The 17,690-nt window shown below is 42.4% G+C and overlaps 6 protein-coding genes across 6 annotated transcripts; 2 read left to right on the top strand and 4 right to left on the bottom strand.

Moving 5' to 3' along the window:
* Nucleotides 1–1,065: 1,065 nt before the first annotated feature.
* On the bottom strand, nucleotides 1,066–3,287 carry IL334_007561 (ATP-dependent RNA helicase ded1; the record flags this gene model as incomplete). Its single annotated transcript, XM_062939251.1, has 4 exons — nucleotides 1,066–1,394; nucleotides 1,488–2,655; nucleotides 2,711–3,132; nucleotides 3,236–3,287. The coding sequence occupies 4 exons, from the start codon at nucleotides 3,285–3,287 to the stop codon at nucleotides 1,066–1,068; spliced, it is 1,971 nt and encodes a 656-aa protein (XP_062795302.1).
* A 722-nt stretch (nucleotides 3,288–4,009) lies between these two features.
* On the top strand, nucleotides 4,010–4,966 carry IL334_007560 (uncharacterized protein; the record flags this gene model as incomplete). Its single annotated transcript, XM_062939250.1, has 5 exons — nucleotides 4,010–4,012; nucleotides 4,090–4,105; nucleotides 4,202–4,411; nucleotides 4,583–4,727; nucleotides 4,915–4,966. 5 exons carry the CDS (start codon nucleotides 4,010–4,012, stop codon nucleotides 4,964–4,966), a joined length of 426 nt encoding a protein of 141 aa, XP_062795301.1.
* Nucleotides 4,967–5,494: 528 nt separating this feature from the next.
* On the bottom strand, nucleotides 5,495–9,979 carry IL334_007559 (uncharacterized protein; the record flags this gene model as incomplete). Its single annotated transcript, XM_062939249.1, has 4 exons — nucleotides 5,495–8,769; nucleotides 8,852–9,721; nucleotides 9,794–9,806; nucleotides 9,920–9,979. The coding sequence occupies 4 exons, from the start codon at nucleotides 9,977–9,979 to the stop codon at nucleotides 5,495–5,497; spliced, it is 4,218 nt and encodes a 1,405-aa protein (XP_062795300.1).
* Nucleotides 9,980–10,567: 588 nt separating this feature from the next.
* Nucleotides 10,568–11,370, bottom strand: IL334_007558 (uncharacterized protein; the record flags this gene model as incomplete). Its single annotated transcript, XM_062939248.1, has 4 exons — nucleotides 10,568–10,603; nucleotides 10,736–10,835; nucleotides 10,988–11,058; nucleotides 11,314–11,370. The coding sequence occupies 4 exons, from the start codon at nucleotides 11,368–11,370 to the stop codon at nucleotides 10,568–10,570; spliced, it is 264 nt and encodes an 87-aa protein (XP_062795299.1).
* A 739-nt stretch (nucleotides 11,371–12,109) lies between these two features.
* Nucleotides 12,110–14,536, top strand: IL334_007557 (uncharacterized protein; the record flags this gene model as incomplete). Its single annotated transcript, XM_062939247.1, has 4 exons — nucleotides 12,110–12,343; nucleotides 12,461–12,516; nucleotides 12,590–12,689; nucleotides 12,800–14,536. 4 exons carry the CDS (start codon nucleotides 12,110–12,112, stop codon nucleotides 14,534–14,536), a joined length of 2,127 nt encoding a protein of 708 aa, XP_062795298.1.
* Nucleotides 14,537–15,296: 760 nt separating this feature from the next.
* On the bottom strand, nucleotides 15,297–17,198 carry IL334_007556 (uncharacterized protein; the record flags this gene model as incomplete). Its single annotated transcript, XM_062939246.1, has 9 exons — nucleotides 15,297–15,390; nucleotides 15,514–15,604; nucleotides 15,740–15,855; nucleotides 15,959–16,224; nucleotides 16,307–16,681; nucleotides 16,782–16,872; nucleotides 16,935–16,968; nucleotides 17,050–17,071; nucleotides 17,175–17,198. The coding sequence occupies 9 exons, from the start codon at nucleotides 17,196–17,198 to the stop codon at nucleotides 15,297–15,299; spliced, it is 1,113 nt and encodes a 370-aa protein (XP_062795297.1).
* Nucleotides 17,199–17,690: the final 492 nt, after the last annotated feature.

The following is a 17,690-nucleotide window of genomic DNA, read 5'->3' as shown; positions in this document are numbered from 1 at the left end:
CTACAATCGAAACGATCAAAAGCCATCCGATCGCATGAAGACGTCATTCCTCTGTATATATATATAACATATATGCTTATTCAATCGAAGGCATATAGAGTAATACTCGGTGGAGGCACAAGATGTTTGTAACACAATAGATTGATGCATACATATAACATCTATCACGATAGATTCTACTTTCTATTCTTTCTCTTTGGTTTCCTCTTCATTCTCCATTCAGGCCAGTCCCGACACCATGCTAGGGTGTATTCTGATGCCCCGAAATAAAAGTATACAACGAAGAACAAAACGGAAAAAGATGTATAGTAAAGTACATGAAAACAAACTCTGATTTACGGCTGTAATTCTATATTATATGAATTGTTGAATTGGCACACTCTTTGATTGTTGCTTTTCCTTACATAGCCTTTTTGTTAGCTGTGATGAGGAAAATGTTGACGATGTGAAAGAAGAAAATCTAAAATCCCAAAAATATATTGTAAATTGTCCATTGGTTGAGTCCTTCTCATCTCCTGCTTTACTGATTTTGGGATAAAATCTTCTTATTATCGTCATTTGAAATCGTTAAATATATTCGTTATTGTTGTGCCATTGCCGTATGGTTTGTTCTAATGTGGGAAACTGATAGATGCTTGGGTATAGAAAGGGGAAAAATGCCTCGGGACCATCTAATTGATACAAGTCTAAAATGTGTGTTGCGTTCTACATCTCCATCTATAGTTGAGGGTATTCGGTTGTTTGTGAGTGTATATGATGATGACGTCCATGCCTTTCTGTTTGTGAATTGCGCTCAGCGCTATGCGACGAGATGCAATGTATTGATTGAAAAAGGGACACCAAGGTTTGACTTGAAAGAGACGAGTTGAACGCGGGTTATTTCAGGCTTGAATAAAAAAAGCTTTGACGGTAGAGAGGCGATCTAGGAAACGTGGAAACAGGAAACGAGTCGCGAAGAAAAGGAACAAAGTGATTGAGATATGCACATCCAGTCGTAAAACTTGAAGAAGCATAAATCGGGTATATGAACCTCTTGAGAGGCTTTAGGTGAATCGAGCTGATGGTTTACCACCAACTGGCACCGCCAGATGCGGCGGCAGGGGGGAATCCACCACCACCACCTCCGCCACCATAACCACCGAAACCGCCTCCGTAACCACCTCCAGCACCAGAGCCGCCTCGAGATGCACCGAAACCACGATCTTGTCTGACATCTCGTCCTCCTGATCTTTGACCACCACCGCCACCTCGGCCTCGTCCACCTCGACCACCGCCGTAAGAGCCGAATGATCGCTCAGAAGACACGTCAATAAGCCATTGTGGGATGACTTGATGAGCTTCCTTGAGAAGGTCGATCAAGTCTCTAGCCAAGTTCAAGTTGCCACGGTTGAAGACTGGAAGCAAAGGGCACAAACATCAGTAATCATTGGCAAATGTAGCGCAGAGAAAAACTGCAGCAGAAGAAAGGACAGGATATCAGAACTTACAAGCAGTGGATGTACCGGTGTTACCGGCTCGACCAGTTCGACCAATTCGGTGAGTGTATTCAGCGACATCGGTAGGGAGGTCATAAAGGATGACATGAGTGACGTTGGGGATATCGAGACCTCGAGCAGCGACAGCAGTAGCAACGAGGATGGGAGCTCTACCGGTTCTGAAAGCGTGAAGGGCTGCCTCTCTTTCTCGTTGAGTTCGATCACCGTGAATAGAGGTAGCGTTGTGTCGTTGAGCACAAAGGAAATCACAGAGGTTGTCTGCCATTCGTTTGGTCTCGACAAAGACGAGGACTAAACCACCTGATTGTTCGGCGAGCAATAGATCAAGGAGTAAGGATTTCTTGTCGGCGTCATCAACGTATTCGATTCGTTGAGTAATGTTTTCAGAGGTAGAACCAACCCGACCAACGGAAAGGAAGACGTAGTCCTTCAAGAAAGATCTGGCAAGCATCTGAATTTCCTTGGGGAAAGTGGCTGAAAACATGAGGGTTTGTCTGTCCATGACACCGGGCATATCTTCACCTTCGACGATTTGTCTGATTTGGGGTTCGAAACCCATATCAAGCATTCGATCAGCCTCGTCGAGAACAAGGTACTTGACGTTGGCGAGTGAGATTCTGCCTCGCTCGATCAAGTCGACAAGTCGACCTGGGGTAGCGGAGAGGATATCACATCCTCTGTCAAGAGCTCTGATTTGTTGACCGATATCGGCACCTCCGTAAACAACAGCAGGTCGAGCCCATGATCGATAAGCGAATTTTCTAGCTTCATCGTGAATTTGAGAGACCAATTCTCGGGTGGGAGCAAGAATGAGCGCAGTGGGGTAGGCCTTTCGTCGACTGTTGTAACCGCCGTAGTTGGCGTCCTGAGGAGGAGCGACAGGACCATAGGTGAACATGGCGGAGAGAATAGGGAAAAGGAAACCACCGGTTTTTCCTGAACCAGTTTGAGCACAAGCCATCAAATCTCGACCACCGGCGACGATAGGGAGAGACATCTTTTGAACAGGAGTAGGGGTGGTGTATCGAGCGTAGTGAATGTTCTCGAGAAGGACAGGATCGATAGGAGGAGTGGTGAATTCGGTAACGGGTTCGGGTACACCTTCACCAGTAGCCTCGACAGGAATATCGGCGTATTTGTCAAAGTTGATACCGGAAGCCTGAGTGAAGTTTGTCAGCATGCCATGCAAGTTGATTTCGGGCGACTCGACATACTTGGTGCATTCCATCACCTGCCTCACCGAACAACTCTTTCTCTAATCTAGGGTTTCGAGCACCAACAATGTGCTCGCCATTCTTCCAACTACCGAAGCCTGGAGCGCCGCCACCGAAAGATCTAGGTTCAGGAGGACCTGATCTTCGAGGAGCTGCACCCCAGCCACCATCCTCAGCGGCTCTGGGAGCAGCAGCAGGAGGGAAAGCGGGACCTCGGGCAGCGGGAGGAGCGTAAGAAGCTCTGGCTTGTTGAGGTGGAGTGGTGGCAGGAGTAGGAAGTCCAGTGGGAGATTGATGGTAACCCGGACCAGCGGGTACAGCATCAGAGAACTGGGGTCCAGGAGCTGCAGCAGGTCCAGGTCCTCGGCTTCTCAAGTGAGGAGGGATGTAAGCGGGTCTTTCGGGATTGAGTTTCATACCACCTGTCATCACAAAGGAAAGGATTTTTTCGCTCTTTTGTCAGCGAGGCAAGTTACACAGGACACAGACCTGACTTTGGTTAAGACGACATGTCGAGTTACTCACTGTTGAATTTGGCTTCAAGGCCATCTAAGCCGTTAACTGGACCAGTAGTCATAGTATTAATATTGATGATTGTTTTCTTTGGGTTGTGCTAAAGTTTTTGGATTTGTTGTAAATTTGGCTTTTTACTTGAAAAGCTTTCTCTCTGATATCCGTCTTTTTTTGATTGCTGATGCTTTTCTGATCTCTGTATTATGAAGAGAATGAAAAGAACGACTGTCTATCTAAAAGTGAAAACGGGAACGAAGGAAGAATAAAGAAAGGTTGATGTATGTATTGAAAGGTTTCTTTTGTTAATGGAAGATGATACTTTTCGAGAAGGAGAGAGAAAAGAAGAAGAGGAAGGAGGAAAAAGAGACGTGATTATAAAACTTTTTTCAATACAGTATGAGTGTGTATAATAAATTTTGAAAGTGGGAGAGAGGGGGGAGTGGCGAATATTCCAAAAGAGGAAATTATCATATTTAGAGGTAAAAAAAACCAGGCTGATAGATACGATAAGTGGGGAAATGGGCAGTTGGGATAAAAGCGAATAAACTCATTAGAGAGATAATAGTCAATGAAAATAATCAAGTTAACATTCTAGACGCGTCTCATCTTTTTGTTGTTTGTCGCGTGGCAGTTTGTGTTGTTTCGTGTTTCGGAAGTCAGTCGCATTTTCTGAATGGCAACAACATCATTCTCATCCGACCATATCGATAAATCAAAACAGCAGCAAGCATCACCTTGAACTACTCGCGAATCCTTGTGCCGTTCACATTCATAGAAGCTATCACAATGGTAAGCTTTGCTCACTGGTCTTTGTTTTTCTGATACTACAGTACTCGAACTGATGACGATATCTTGATCTATTATAGTCAGGTAACAACGCAGGTCCGTGCGATATTCTTCTTCTGTTTTGCTGCTGATTAACCAAACTTGGTTGTTGCTCACACAAAGCTGACAGAAGATTGATTTGGAACGTAACAGAATACAGAGAAGCTTTCGCTTTATTCGATAAAAGAGGTACAGGTCAAGTACCCAGAGAATCATTAGGTGAATTATTGAGATCGCTGGGACAAAATCCGACTCAAGCAGAAGTATCTCAATTGGAACAAGGTGTAGGATCATCTTTCGGTTATGATGAATTTATAAACGTCTTGAATAGACCTGACGGTTGGAAACCTGCTGGAACAGCTGGTGAGTCTGAGTCTTCTTTCTCTCATTGATGATTCAAAGCGAGGATGGGATCACGGTAGGTACAGCAGGGATCGAAGATTGATGGGGCTGCAGAGTCGTGGAGAAGAGTATCGACCTTCTGAACGAATATCCAATGCTGATCAATATATATCCATCTTTCAATCAACTCAGACGAATTCATCAAAGGATTTCAAGTATTCGATAAATCAGGAAACGGGTTTATCGGTGCAGGAGAATTAAGATATGTTTTAACTCAATTAGGTGAAAAAATGTCTGATGAAGAGGTCGATGAATTATTAAAAGGTTTCCCAGTACAGTGAGTATGGGCGTTTCTTCCTTTATTTCTTCAGCCTTCGATTGTCGTGAATTCCCCATCAATCACTTCAATTCCTCCATGCCATTCACAAAGAAATCCATAGCTTAACATTCAACATCACCATTTACATGTTTCATGTTTCATGTCTCGTCAATCATGTTGTTGACTAATCACAATTCTTCATTAGAGACGGTCAAATCAATTATCATTCTTTCGTCAGATCAATTCTCGCTCAATAAGCATTGACATGAATATACAAATGATTATCGCCTCGACTCTTACAATACAGAACCAATGAACCAGTAGATCTGATGATTGGTCTTGGGTGAGACGAGGGAACAGGATGATAAGTTGACTTTTGGAATCTCCTATCCCCCTGGATCCGGCGGTTATTGAAAAAGTATCATGGCTTGGATTCCCTCGAGAGTAGTTGTCTGTTTTAACGATTTTTTTTTTCCTTTTTATGCTATTGATCATTTTCATGAACCGCGATTTCCAATTTTAATACAGCATGGACGGCTTGACAAGATCGATAGATCGTACATCCCTAATGAGTCACTCGTATTTCGATGATGGGAAAAGAATAGGTGATACATGACAAAGACCATAATTAAGTGGCTTGAGACAACATGATCGCTACAAAAACGTTGATTATACCTGAATTGTCCTGATACGAACATAGAGATTATTACTTTGATCATATAAACATTTATAGGTCCCAATCTGCGTAAGACCCCTGTCCTTCACTCTGTGCCTGTACCATCCGTTTATTCCTCCTTTAAAACCTCTCTACAAACCCAACAATTGTTACTTTCCCTAAACCATCTTCTAGCACAAGTTTCATGTCCAGAATGACCACAAGAAGGCAACATTACACCTTTTTCATTTCCTCTGAATTGTGATAGACAGATCCCACATTTCGATACTCTCACGCCTAGTAAAGATAATTTCAACTTCACTTTCCCTTGTGGCGTCGTTCTTCTACTATCAACGTTGACTAATCCAGTTAAAAGAGTATCTAATGCTCGAGGGGTCGCAGCTTGAGATTTTGATGGTCCCAAGAAACTAGAAATTTGATTGAATGATTCAAATTCTCTACCTGAACTTTCAATTCTGGATACTAATAAATCCAAATCCGTCCACTCTCGGTTACCATTTCCGTTTCTTGTCCCAACTTGACCCTCGGCTTGTCCGTCAATATTTTCCTGCTCATCCGGATGTGTACCTGTTGATTGTCCAACGTCTGCTAATGATATTGAGGGTTCATCTCCAGGTCTCAAATCAGAAGTCAAAGTCGGGCTCGAAGCTGGACTTGGCGATCTGAGATTCATAGCTGAAGAAGATCTTTCCACCACTCGATCTCTCTCTTCCTCTTGTTCCGATACCATAGCTGGTGGTTGTGGATAATCAGATTTAGCTCTTTCGTTTGACGGCCTCAAAGGCGATTCTATCATTTCTGACTCTTCAATCGGCGGTACATCATTGGTTTTCGTAGAACGAGGAGAGGAAGAAGTGAACGGAGACATCAACCTAGACCAACTTGTTTGTCTCGGTCTTGGAGGAGGCGGTGGCGGTCTAGGTCCTTTAGGTCTAGACAAACTTAGTCGGGTGACGACAGTAGGACGCACAGGGGGCATCGGGAGCACGGCGGCTGACGACACTTTGGTCGTATCATTCGAGCTTGTAGAAGGAGCATCCGTAGAATTCATCCGTGTTGAGATCGGACGAGGTGGTAAAGGAGGTGGTATTCTGGGTATCAGCGATAATCGTGGTTGGGGTGGCGGAGGCGGAGGCGGTGGCGGTGGACGACGGGCAGGGAGGGGTGGTCGAGAAGACGTATTAGCTTCGCCATTATCTTTCTGCTCTATATCTTTCTTGTCCGTCTTTGTGGGTTCTATTTCAGCGGATGAGGAGGAAGGTATGGCATCTTTCTTCGGATCGATTTTCGGCAATGGTGGAGGGACCCTCCTCAGCTTCACAGGCGGTGGTGATGGAGGCGGGGGAGAGGAAGACGATTTTCGCCTCAATCTAGCAGCTCCTTGTGCAGAACTTTCAGCAATCGGTTCATCCGGTACTTCTTGCAGATAGCCTTGTAATTCAAGCAGAGAGAGTAATTCGGCACTGGAAGCTGCGAGAGCAGATATATCCTGAGAATGAGCTCTTTCCTTCCGTGATGAGGTATCCGGCGTATGCGGCGGAGAAGGTGTAGGCGTGTCGAAATTTATCAAAGGACCGGATAAAGGTTTCGGTTCTTTGAGCTTGATGACCTGGACCTTGACTTTTGGAGCCGGAGGCAGGATAGTGGGAGTATGGATTACAGGCGATCTTGAATGCAGATTTCGACGTTTAAGAGCTGCCTCTCGATTTGGGTTCATTGTATCTTCATCTTTCGTAGAAACGCTAATCACTTGAGTCACCTCGTGATCCGACTTGACTTCGGCTTTCGTCTGCGGCTCTGATGCCGGCGCCAATGTATCGGATACGGGAATGGTTGTATCGTTTCCAATTGCTGTCTTGGCTCCTTGCGTCGAGTCATTTCCTTGAGTTGATGATTTAAGTTTAATTCCCGAAATCTGAACTTGAGATCTGAATAATGGCTCGCTGGAAGTCGGACGTCGCAGAACAGGTCTCTCGAGCTTGGACCCAGGAACGTGTAAATGTTCAGACTTCGCCGTCGGAGGATTCGCCTCTGTTGCCGGATTCATTCTTTCGATCTTGGCCCCGGATACAGGTAAAAGATTGTCCTCCACAGTCGAGGGCTTGGGTACTACCAAGGGTGTTACAGGATCAGCTGTTGATGGTTTGCTCGATACTCGATCTATCGAAGCTCGATCAACCGGGCCACTGCTCAGAGTTTTAGCCAGGTCAGACTGAGTTTCGAGACTCCGAGAAGGCAGTGAGGCGATACTGGGCGGGACTTCCGAGTCGACTTTTGGGGAGCTTTTGACGGATATCGAGTCTGGCTTGATCGGTGATACAGGTCTTTCTTCGCGTGATGTGGAGTTTCCATTACTGGATATATCCTTCGAATTAACAGCGCCAGATGTAGGAATAGATTCGGCTGGTGATGTTTTGTCTGATGAAACAGCATCTCCAATGACTACCTTTGGATCGACGACGGTAGACGAGGGATCTTCAACATCATGTTGCCCCGGTTCAGGTACAGATGTTTCATCAGCCTGGGCGATATCTAGTACGGACTTCGGTACTGGGTCTGGTTCGGATTCCTGTTGAGCAAGATGTGGTGAAGATGGAGCAGTAGTCGAAGCGCTAGACTCAGCGATGACATTTGGAACAGTCGAAATGTTCTGATCGGAAATGTATGTCTGTGCTTCGAGTGATGATTGCCTGTCTTCCTCAATCGGTATGACAGATTCTGATTTTACCGGTGATTTAGTCTTATCTTGTTCGACAGGACGGATACTAATCTCTGTTTCATGATCGGATGCAGAGGTATCATCTTCTTCTTCACTTTCATCTTGCTTGATTGGCTTTTCTTCTTGTCCTTTGATACCACGTCTTTCCATTTCTCGTTTGACTCTCTCTTCTAATGTGTATCCAGCTAAGAGGTCTTCATTCCAAGCTGTTCTATCATCCTTTTCCTGCTTCTCTTTCCTTAGTCTTTCAGCTTCCCTTATATCTTCGAACCCTATTATCGTTTGAGTGGGCGATGACGGTGCTGAAGCGTAATGTGTTGAAGAAGGTGATTGTTCCGAAGAAGCAGAAGCGACTTCGGAAGTGGTAGGGGGAGGAAGAGTAGTAGATAGCGTGAGGGCTGGACGTGTAGGACGAGGTGTTGATGGAGTAGATGTAGATATGGACAGAGCTTCAGGATCAGGATGTGGAGATGGTATCAATCCAATAGCTATTTCAAACGAAGGTGGGGGTGATCTTGGCCTTTGTTCAGAGTTTGGATGAGTATCAGAATCAGTAGTAAGGGAAGAAAGGTTATTGGTGGAAGAAGAGAATGTAGGAGGTAATCGAGATGTGGATGGTGTTGGAAATGGGAAAGGCGGTGGTGGTTCACCTGCTTCGGGTATATCTGGAAGAGCGAATGAAAAAGTGATTAGCACTTGAAGACATGGTTATGAGTCGGATCAACGAATCAATCAAGATAAACTTACCATCCCAAACGTTTGTCCTTCTCATACTTGCACTTCTAGCTATACCCAAAGCTCTACCTTCTTCTCTTGAAGAGACGGTCAATCGTCTAACAGGAGCATTTTCACCTCTTACTATTCTTCTTCTTCTTCTATTACTCAATGCGTTTGCATGTTGAGCTTCGAATTGAGCTTGAGCTAATCTTTCTTCCTCTTCTGCTTCAGCAGCTTCTTCTTCATCTCTCTCATTGGTTTGATTTAGATGTCCTGATTCTAAAATACGACCTAATTGACCTAGAGAAGTTAAACTTGGATTACCAAAACCATTTGCAGAATTAGTATAGATCTCTCTCAACCTTTCTTCGGATCTTCTTCTTCCTCCTCCACTTCCATTCGCACCCCCTACCCTTCTAGGATTCGCAGAAGGTATATTTTGTATACGTGGTACTGAAGATGTACCTCCTGGTATTATGGTTGGAGGTGATAACAACGAAGTGACATATTTGTTCCTCGTTGCAGTTCCACTTGCACCACTTGAAGGGCGTTGTAATGGAATCACAGAAGATGATGGTCCTGCTCCTGCCCCATTTTCTGAAATCCGATTTGTATTGTTGGTAGTAACTGAATTTAAAGTGGTTGTCGATTTATTCCGATTGCGATCATGAGTTTTGGAGGTGTTGTTACGAAGGTAAGATGAGGGTAAAACCAATCCTGATGAAGCGGCAGTTGAAGCTAATTGATCGATTGTAGAGGGTGAGAGTGACGAAATCGGTGTAGGAGCTAACGCTAAATAAGGTGTTGGAATAGGTCCTGAACGTGGTGTCGCCGTCGCCGTAGATGTAGGTGTGATTCGAGTGGTCGTCTTAGCTTTCTTGCGAGGTTTAGTCCGGGGTTCTAGAGGAGACATACGATGTTAGTGAGTTGTCAAACAAGCAATGTTGATAATGATGTAAAATGGTTACTCACCTCCCGTTGGCGTCTAATGAGATATGAGTCATTCATCAGTGACAATTCGTAGTCTTGAATACAATATGGTTCGGAGATTGAAGCAATAGCAATGCTTCAGTAACCGAACTGAAAATAGATACTCACATCTCTTGAACCTGAAGGTTCATCTCTCCTCCTTCCAGCAGCAGGTCGACCTGTATTCATCTTCCAACCTGACTCGGTGCGAGGTACACTTCATTTGCTGTCTTTTGTATTTGTCGGACTGCTTTTCTTTTCACCGGATATGTACGTACATCGATGTCGTCTGACCTTCTGCTGTCCCTGTGAAGATTGTTGGATGTATCCTATGTAATTATCTGTTGCTGTATGTCCAAAATGGGAGATGAAAAGAGCCAAGCACAGCAAATAGGTAGGTTGAAAAGTGATGAATCAATGATACCAATGTTAAACAAGTGCGTCATATAACAATCCCCCCTTTTTCCCTGCATGCTTAAAATTCCGAGAACAGTAAGTAAAACCTCTCTTTACATTACTGCATACTACGCCACCATGAGATGAGATTCATCTTTACCAAATCAAATCATACATGAGAAGAATTGGCACCCGACAATGTGTGCTAAGCATGACATGTAGATCCAAGAGAGAATCATGTATAACATTCATTTCAATGCACAAATGACTCTTCTTCTCTTCCTTTACTTGGTACTTAAAATTCAACTTTGACTTTCCCTTCCGGCCGAAAACCCCTTCTCCCTCTGCTGATCCAAATGCGTCCATCAATGTGAAAATCGTTTATTTGCTTTTGTCAACAATCTTTTGTTGTTTGTCCTATATAGATTATCCAAATCATATCAGTCAATATGCTATCACTGAATATGCAAATAGCGATATGGTTTAATCTGAATTCGAGTGTCCGGCGGTCGGCGGCTCAGCCAATGAGGAATAGAGACTGAAACTCACAACTTCAGCTTGAGCTTGTTCAAGTTTTTGTTTCGCTTGCTTGAGTCTCTCAGCTTCGTGTTCTTTGATGTACTTGGTTTCGGATGCTTGTTCTCGTTCTCTGTAGTATTCAAATCGCGTCAGCTGCTTGATCGTATGGAACAAGGCTGCATAAACCATAAAAAGATGAATGTGGGATGGACACAGAGTACATTCTCATTGGGGGTAGCGCATGACCACATGAAGTGATTCGGAACAAAGATGCAGACTCACCTGAAAGAGGTAGAAGAGCCGGTAGCACCTTCACTTCGAGAGTCAGGAGAGTAGTTTCTAACGAACATGGGCTGTGTGAGTGGTGGAGGAACATGGTGAAATCGAGTCGATTGTAATAGGTAACGAGTGGTACAGAAACATTGAGAAGGAATATATCAAGTTGATTATAATCGTCAGCCTATACCTTTGTATGTTGACAAGCGAAATCATTATAGGCGAAAGGAAAGGCAGGACATGGGAATAGGGCAAGAAAATGTCATGGTTGGATCCCCTTGTTCCCACTCGGTTTTGCATCGGTGAGAGATTGGAAACTATATCAAACTTACAGCAGGAGCTCGAAGGGCCATTAGTCTGACGGAGGAGGTAGCTCTGATGACTGACATACTGCTTTTGCTGTTGATAGGGTATGTTCTTCTGTGGGAGATGTTTAAGTAGAGTGGTGAGGAATGTGAGGAATGTCAAATGATAGGTGATGAATTGTAGTTTGTGGGAAAGGAAGGGGGGGGGAATTGGATGAATGATCCGGAAATCCAACATTTGATTCCGTTATTAACATGACGTGGAATTAAAACTGACTTGTCACGTTATGAGACATTCATTCACCCTTCCTCTTGTTTGGTGCTCAGCTTCACTTTATCGAAATATAACTGTGATCAATTGGGGGAAACATATCATTCAGAACATGCATTCACGAGATTCACCCTCTTAGCTTTGCTCTCCCAAATGCATGTCTGCATGGTACTCGTACGGATTCAAAGAGAGATAGGTGGTGATGCAAATCGAGGTGCCACTATTATATTCATGTGCCTATTATTATCATTATTATCGGTTAAGATCCGACCGGGGGGGAATACTCGTAAAAGTCATGTGATAGGAAAGTTATAAAGGTTGGTATCAAGGTTATCTATACCAGTAGTATCTGTGTCCCCATACTCTGCTTACGATAAATTATCAATGAGGTGACCTTTTTGATTTCAACCAAGTCTTATCTCGTGTAAACATTCTTGCTGTCCTGCAAAGCATAGGGGCAATATCGGCGGCACCTTGTCCACCTTGGAACATAGCCGAAAACAGTTTAATAAGCATAACACTTCAAATCGCTTCATCCTTGGTTAGTGTGAGATGTCGCCTTCTCCAGAAGGGCGGAAGAGGTCTCGACCTTCAGATGCAGATCAACGAGATGTCAAACGCTCTAAGAATGGTGGCGAGCTAGAAGGAATGGATGCAGGTTTGGATGGTGATGGTGATGGTGATGGTGATGGTGATGGTGATGTTAATTTGAAAAAGGATGGTTTAAATGGAAAAGGTCAAATTTGGTTAAAAGAACAAATGGGTAAAATGGAGAAATTGTACAAGGTGAGTCTAATCTAGAGTAGCATAGTACTACCGTATCACTATTAGCTCGATATGGATTCACCTTCGTCATCGTTACTCAAACATTGATGATGACTGATACGACCTTTGGTTATTTAGGAAGTACTCGTACAAGCTGCCTTGATATTCCAGCATCAAACATTTTCCAAACGATTGTGAGTTACCTTTGAGTGATTGTTAGATATTGAATGAAATGACGATATAGGACTAACCATTGATTGTATGTAGAGGGTTAAATCAGCAGAAAGTACCGACGCATATGATGCATAGACTAGAAATTACTTGGAGATCTTATGAAGGTTTAAGAAGACAAACTGAATGGTGTATGGTGAGTTTGTGAAAATCATTCTTTTCTTCTCACACCTGATCCTACAGTATGACACCACCAGTGTTATAGGAGACGACTGAATACTGATATCAAATTACTATCACATACAGATACAATCAGGTGAAAAAGTATCCAAACTAGCAACCTTCAAGAATACATCTACATTATCGATAGCATCAAGTAAACCATCTTCTACTTTAGATGCTATCACTAAGCTTGCCAATTTAGCTTCGACCTCTACTACAACTTCAATTGGAAGTGTAGTGTTCCCACCACCTAGAACAATGGATTTACCTACTCCCGTTAATTTATTGATAGGAGGCGAATACGTCCCATTAGCTTCTCCACCTCCTTCTCTAAGCAAATCAAATATATTAGAAGGATTGGAACAAAAGCCTAATTTGGACAACCAGAATCAAATTCAGAATGAAAATGTGATGACTACGCAGATGGTATCGCAATTGCAACCAGAAATTCAAACGCAATTGCAGATGCAACCTCAATCGCAGATACACAGTGATAATCAAGGAATTGATGAATCGTCTTCATCGTTCATATCGTCAAACAATCCACAATTATCGACTCTAAATCAGTCGGATCAATTTACACAAGCTCTCAACGGTCATAACCAAAACCAGAATCAGAATCAGAATCAAGGTAATAACGATATTGATTACTCAACACTTGGTTTAGCAGAATTAACAGCATTGATCAATGGAGATTCGTTCGAATCGTTGGCAGCTATGAACCTACCTTCTAACATACAACAGAATAATGGATCAATGAATGCACAAAATGGGAATATCACCCAAAATCAAAACACTAATCAGGTTCAAAACCAGAATCAAGGTCAAATGCAGAATCAGAATCAAGTCCAAAATCAAGATCAAAACCAAAACAACGAAATTCTCGATTCACTAGGATTGAATACAGGTATCCAACCACAACCTCAATCTTCCATCTCGATTCCGAATGAACCACAACCACAATCACAACAGTCGCAAGCGCAACCTCAAGCTCAAGCTCAGCACCAACCTCAACAATCCATTGGATTTGATTTTTCACAAGCTCTTAATCCATCTGACGGTGTATTGAATAATACCGATGGATCTGGAGCAGAAGGAGAAACCGATTTCTCTGCTTTGGCTGGATTGTTCGCTGTTGATAACTCCAACAATAATAACTTGAATGATTCACGACAAGATCAAGCTCAGGATCAAGCTCAGGATCAGGGGATTGACAGTATACTCAAAGGGGGAAACGACCGCAGTGATATTACAATGAATGATTCAAGTAGTGTAGGTCAACAAATTGGTAACAATAATAACAAGAATCCGGACACCCAATCACAAGGTCATAATCAGAACGAGGATTTGGCAGCTTTGTTATCATTCGGCCAGCCTTCTGAATCCTCTCAAGCTAATCAAGACTCTCAAAACCAAATCAACTCTGATTCGCAACTTACCACGAATCAACCACAACAATCTAGTGTAAATCAACCAGATGAATCGATTCAACCCCAATCTCAATCGCAATTGGATTCACAAGCTTCATTCCCATCCCAACCTCAGTCCCAAATCACATTCGACAAACAACCTGCATTCCAATCTCAACCTGAACCTCCATCACAAAATCAAAATCAAAATCAAAATCAAAATCAAACCCAAAGCCAAAGCCAAACTCCATCTCAACCTCAATCTCAGGCGCAACCACAATCACAAGACTTCGAACAATATGGTGATTTGGGTGCGATCGATATGGCAGATTTCAACTTCACAGATGCAGGGATCGAAGATATGGATATGGGTGGCGATGAATTTGAAAGATTGATGGCTCAATTTGAGTAATCGTCAAGTGTTATGTTGGCAGGTCAATGGAGCAGAACCAAAAATCCATTTCGTGAATAACGGGCAAGTTGTAATCTGGGTCGTAGAGTATGAAGAGGTATCAAATAGTGAAAAGAAAGGATATTTTGTTCTGGATTGTATTGAATTTGTGATTTTTGTTTGGATTGTTATGCTCTCTCTGCTGTAGTTTCTTGCCTCTTTTTTCGACTTTTTATCATTCATATCTCGTTCTCTATAATCGTGAGCATAGCTTTGACTTTATCGCAATTAGAGCCATATAACCAACCCTCCAATACCGTTATTGTATACATACGCAATCACCATTATAATAATATCATAATCAAATCATAATCATACTATAATCATAGTCATTCATATGCCTATCCAATCGAATGATATCGTGACCGATACATATATTATTCTAATGCAATATCATGATTTCATACCAAATGAATTTTGGGAAGCATATGAATCAGTCTGAGGGGGAAATGATCTTCTGGTCGAGAATCCAGGGATCAGAAAAACAGTGCGATATTCATCATTCTGAATATCAAGATACCTATCTGCTTCGCCCATAAACTAGACTCTCAATTCCATCTTCAAGTTTGGATTATATTCATACTCGATCCATATCCGCTTGACGAACATCTGGTTGACATGATACAATTACATCTACCTATCCATTTCTTGATCCTATACAATGAACCATCTATAAACAATCACAAGATGATCTAACTCCCTTAGTATATCAAAACAGGTTTCACAAATCCGGTCTAGGATCATCCCACGCTAGGATGGAATCATCTTGATCAGTCCCGACAGCATATTTCAATTCTTTGTTATGTCGACATATTCTGAAATCAATCAAGTAATTCAAGATTAGTTTTATACCCATTATCAACCCGCATATAGGACAGGTGAATCGAATGATATGACTCTCAATCATTCTGGCTTATATCGGAGAACGCGTTACTCACCCGCATTTCTGTTGTTCTAGTGGGAGTTTAGAAGCGAATTCTACCATATGTGCCGAAGCTTGATGTACGTTGTAGAGTAATGCGCCGGTCTCTAAAAATTCACAGAGGACGGGAGACGAGCGTTAGCATGGGAATTCTGATTGAGTATTACTGATTGAAGTCATCTACACGTGAGATATAGCGATGTGGTTTTCTCTGAGAAAAGAGAGGAAAAAAGGGTACTCACCAACTCTAGGATCAACAGAGATGATCATGATATAAGTGCTTTTGGTTAAGGGTTCTAAAATGACTGTACAATCGTCAAATTTAGCTTCGAATCCATGATATTGTTCGTGATTCCGTCTATTATACATAAAAACTTTCATCATTAGCTCATTATGGTTTTTTATCGGCAAGGCGACAAGCGATGATATAATCCAACGGCGAAGAAGAATATACGACTAACGAGGAAGTTTTCTTGAAACCTTTGATAATTTCACTAATTTTTTCGAATCTTTGTTGATCTAATTCTTTACCACCATTTTCGATTTCCATCTCATCTAAATCTGTAGGATCGCAATCCAAAGGTGAACCAGATTTCGCAATAACCAAAAAAGTATCTGATTCAAAAAGAACTGCTTCCACCGCTAAACATAGATCTCTAAGATATGTTAAATGCGCCGTTATCAATGATATATTAGGGATCAACGTATGTATTATTGAAGACCAAGCCTAAGAGACATACGGGTGATATTATCAGTCCTCATTTGTCAATATGCATTTGTAATAGGAGGCAAGGATGGGAGGCACTTACCTTGTATAAACTCTCGTCCCATATACTAGTCGGAAAACATCTTAAGACTTCTCTGATACCATCATCTTTCAATTCTTTCCTAACTCTTTCATCAACACCCAATAAATCAGATTTCCTTTCTTCATATTTCCTCCTTTTGGGGTCTTCTTTATCAACTAGATCCATCTTATTGATCAATACCCAAATTCCAGCTTCAGGTGAATTTTCCCTCAGAGCAAATAATATATCTTCAAAATATCTCAAATCTCCTTCCCATTCAGTTGAAGTTATATCAAAAACGTATATTAATACCGCTACGTTTGAGAATATGGTATCTTTTTGTGATGATAGGTAATTATCTACAAACGCATTTTGTCCTCCACAATCCCATAAATTCTGACATACGAAAAGGATGAACATCAGCCAATACCGTCCACGCCACTTCCTCTAACTCAAGCCATCGAAAATGTGAGAGATTCAGTGATAGTGAACTCACCAATACTAATCCTCCCAAGAACCTTACTGCAGATTGCTCAACATCGATCGTAGCTCCCAATCTCCTTGTATCTCGAGCGGTGTAATTCGAGCTATAACAGATATAACAGGGTATGAGCTAAATGTTGCAACTTACGCATGCGTCTCAACTGACAATATGACTGAACGCATAGAAGTCTTTCCACTACCTACATATCCAACGAATGAATGAAGGGACATTCATCAGCATTTCACCCAGTGTAAAACCAATTCGACGAAATTGAACATACCCGACTTTCCCATCAACAAAACCTAGAAAATATGAATATTTAGCTTGGAATCTTTTTTTTTGTTGTGATAACACAAAAAGGTGGACTTATCACCGTTCGCTTCTGATTGTTCAACTTGGACTTACCTTCTTCCTGGCTGGACTTGACATACTACACTGAGTGATAGTCGTTAGGGGAGCTTGAAAGTAGTTGGTTGGTGCTTTCCGTTCAAACTCGTCTTCCTGTTTCGCAACGATCTCGGATACTTTTTGTGTTCGTCGGTAGTAATCTAGGCTCAATGCTCGGTGCTGCCGGTGATGATATGTCGTGTATTGTACTGATCTGTCGGAGAAGAAGGAAAGCAAGAGGGAGAGGAATGTAATTGTTGTATTGGTATACAGGATGTTTTAAGGCACGGTTATAATCAATTACGCATGACGAATGTAGAAAAGAGAGAGATGAAATGATATCTCTTTGACATCTCTACTTCTCTCCCCTAATATCTCATCTCAATCTAAATACGACACCATCATCACAGACGACTGCTCGAAGCCCCTAGATAATCTCCTTGGTGTATCCTTTGTCGGTGAGAAGAATGACTCTCCGCGAGAGACACCATTCCTACTTGTCTCTTTGCCGTTAACAGTCTACTTGAACCACTT

The sequence above is a fragment of the Kwoniella shivajii genome, chromosome 11 (assembly GCF_035658355.1).
Source record: "Kwoniella shivajii chromosome 11, complete sequence".
NCBI classification, from domain to species: domain Eukaryota; kingdom Fungi; phylum Basidiomycota; class Tremellomycetes; order Tremellales; family Cryptococcaceae; genus Kwoniella; species Kwoniella shivajii.
The sequence above is the reverse complement of the archived record's forward strand: the minus strand, read 5'-3'. Positions and strand labels throughout refer to the sequence as shown.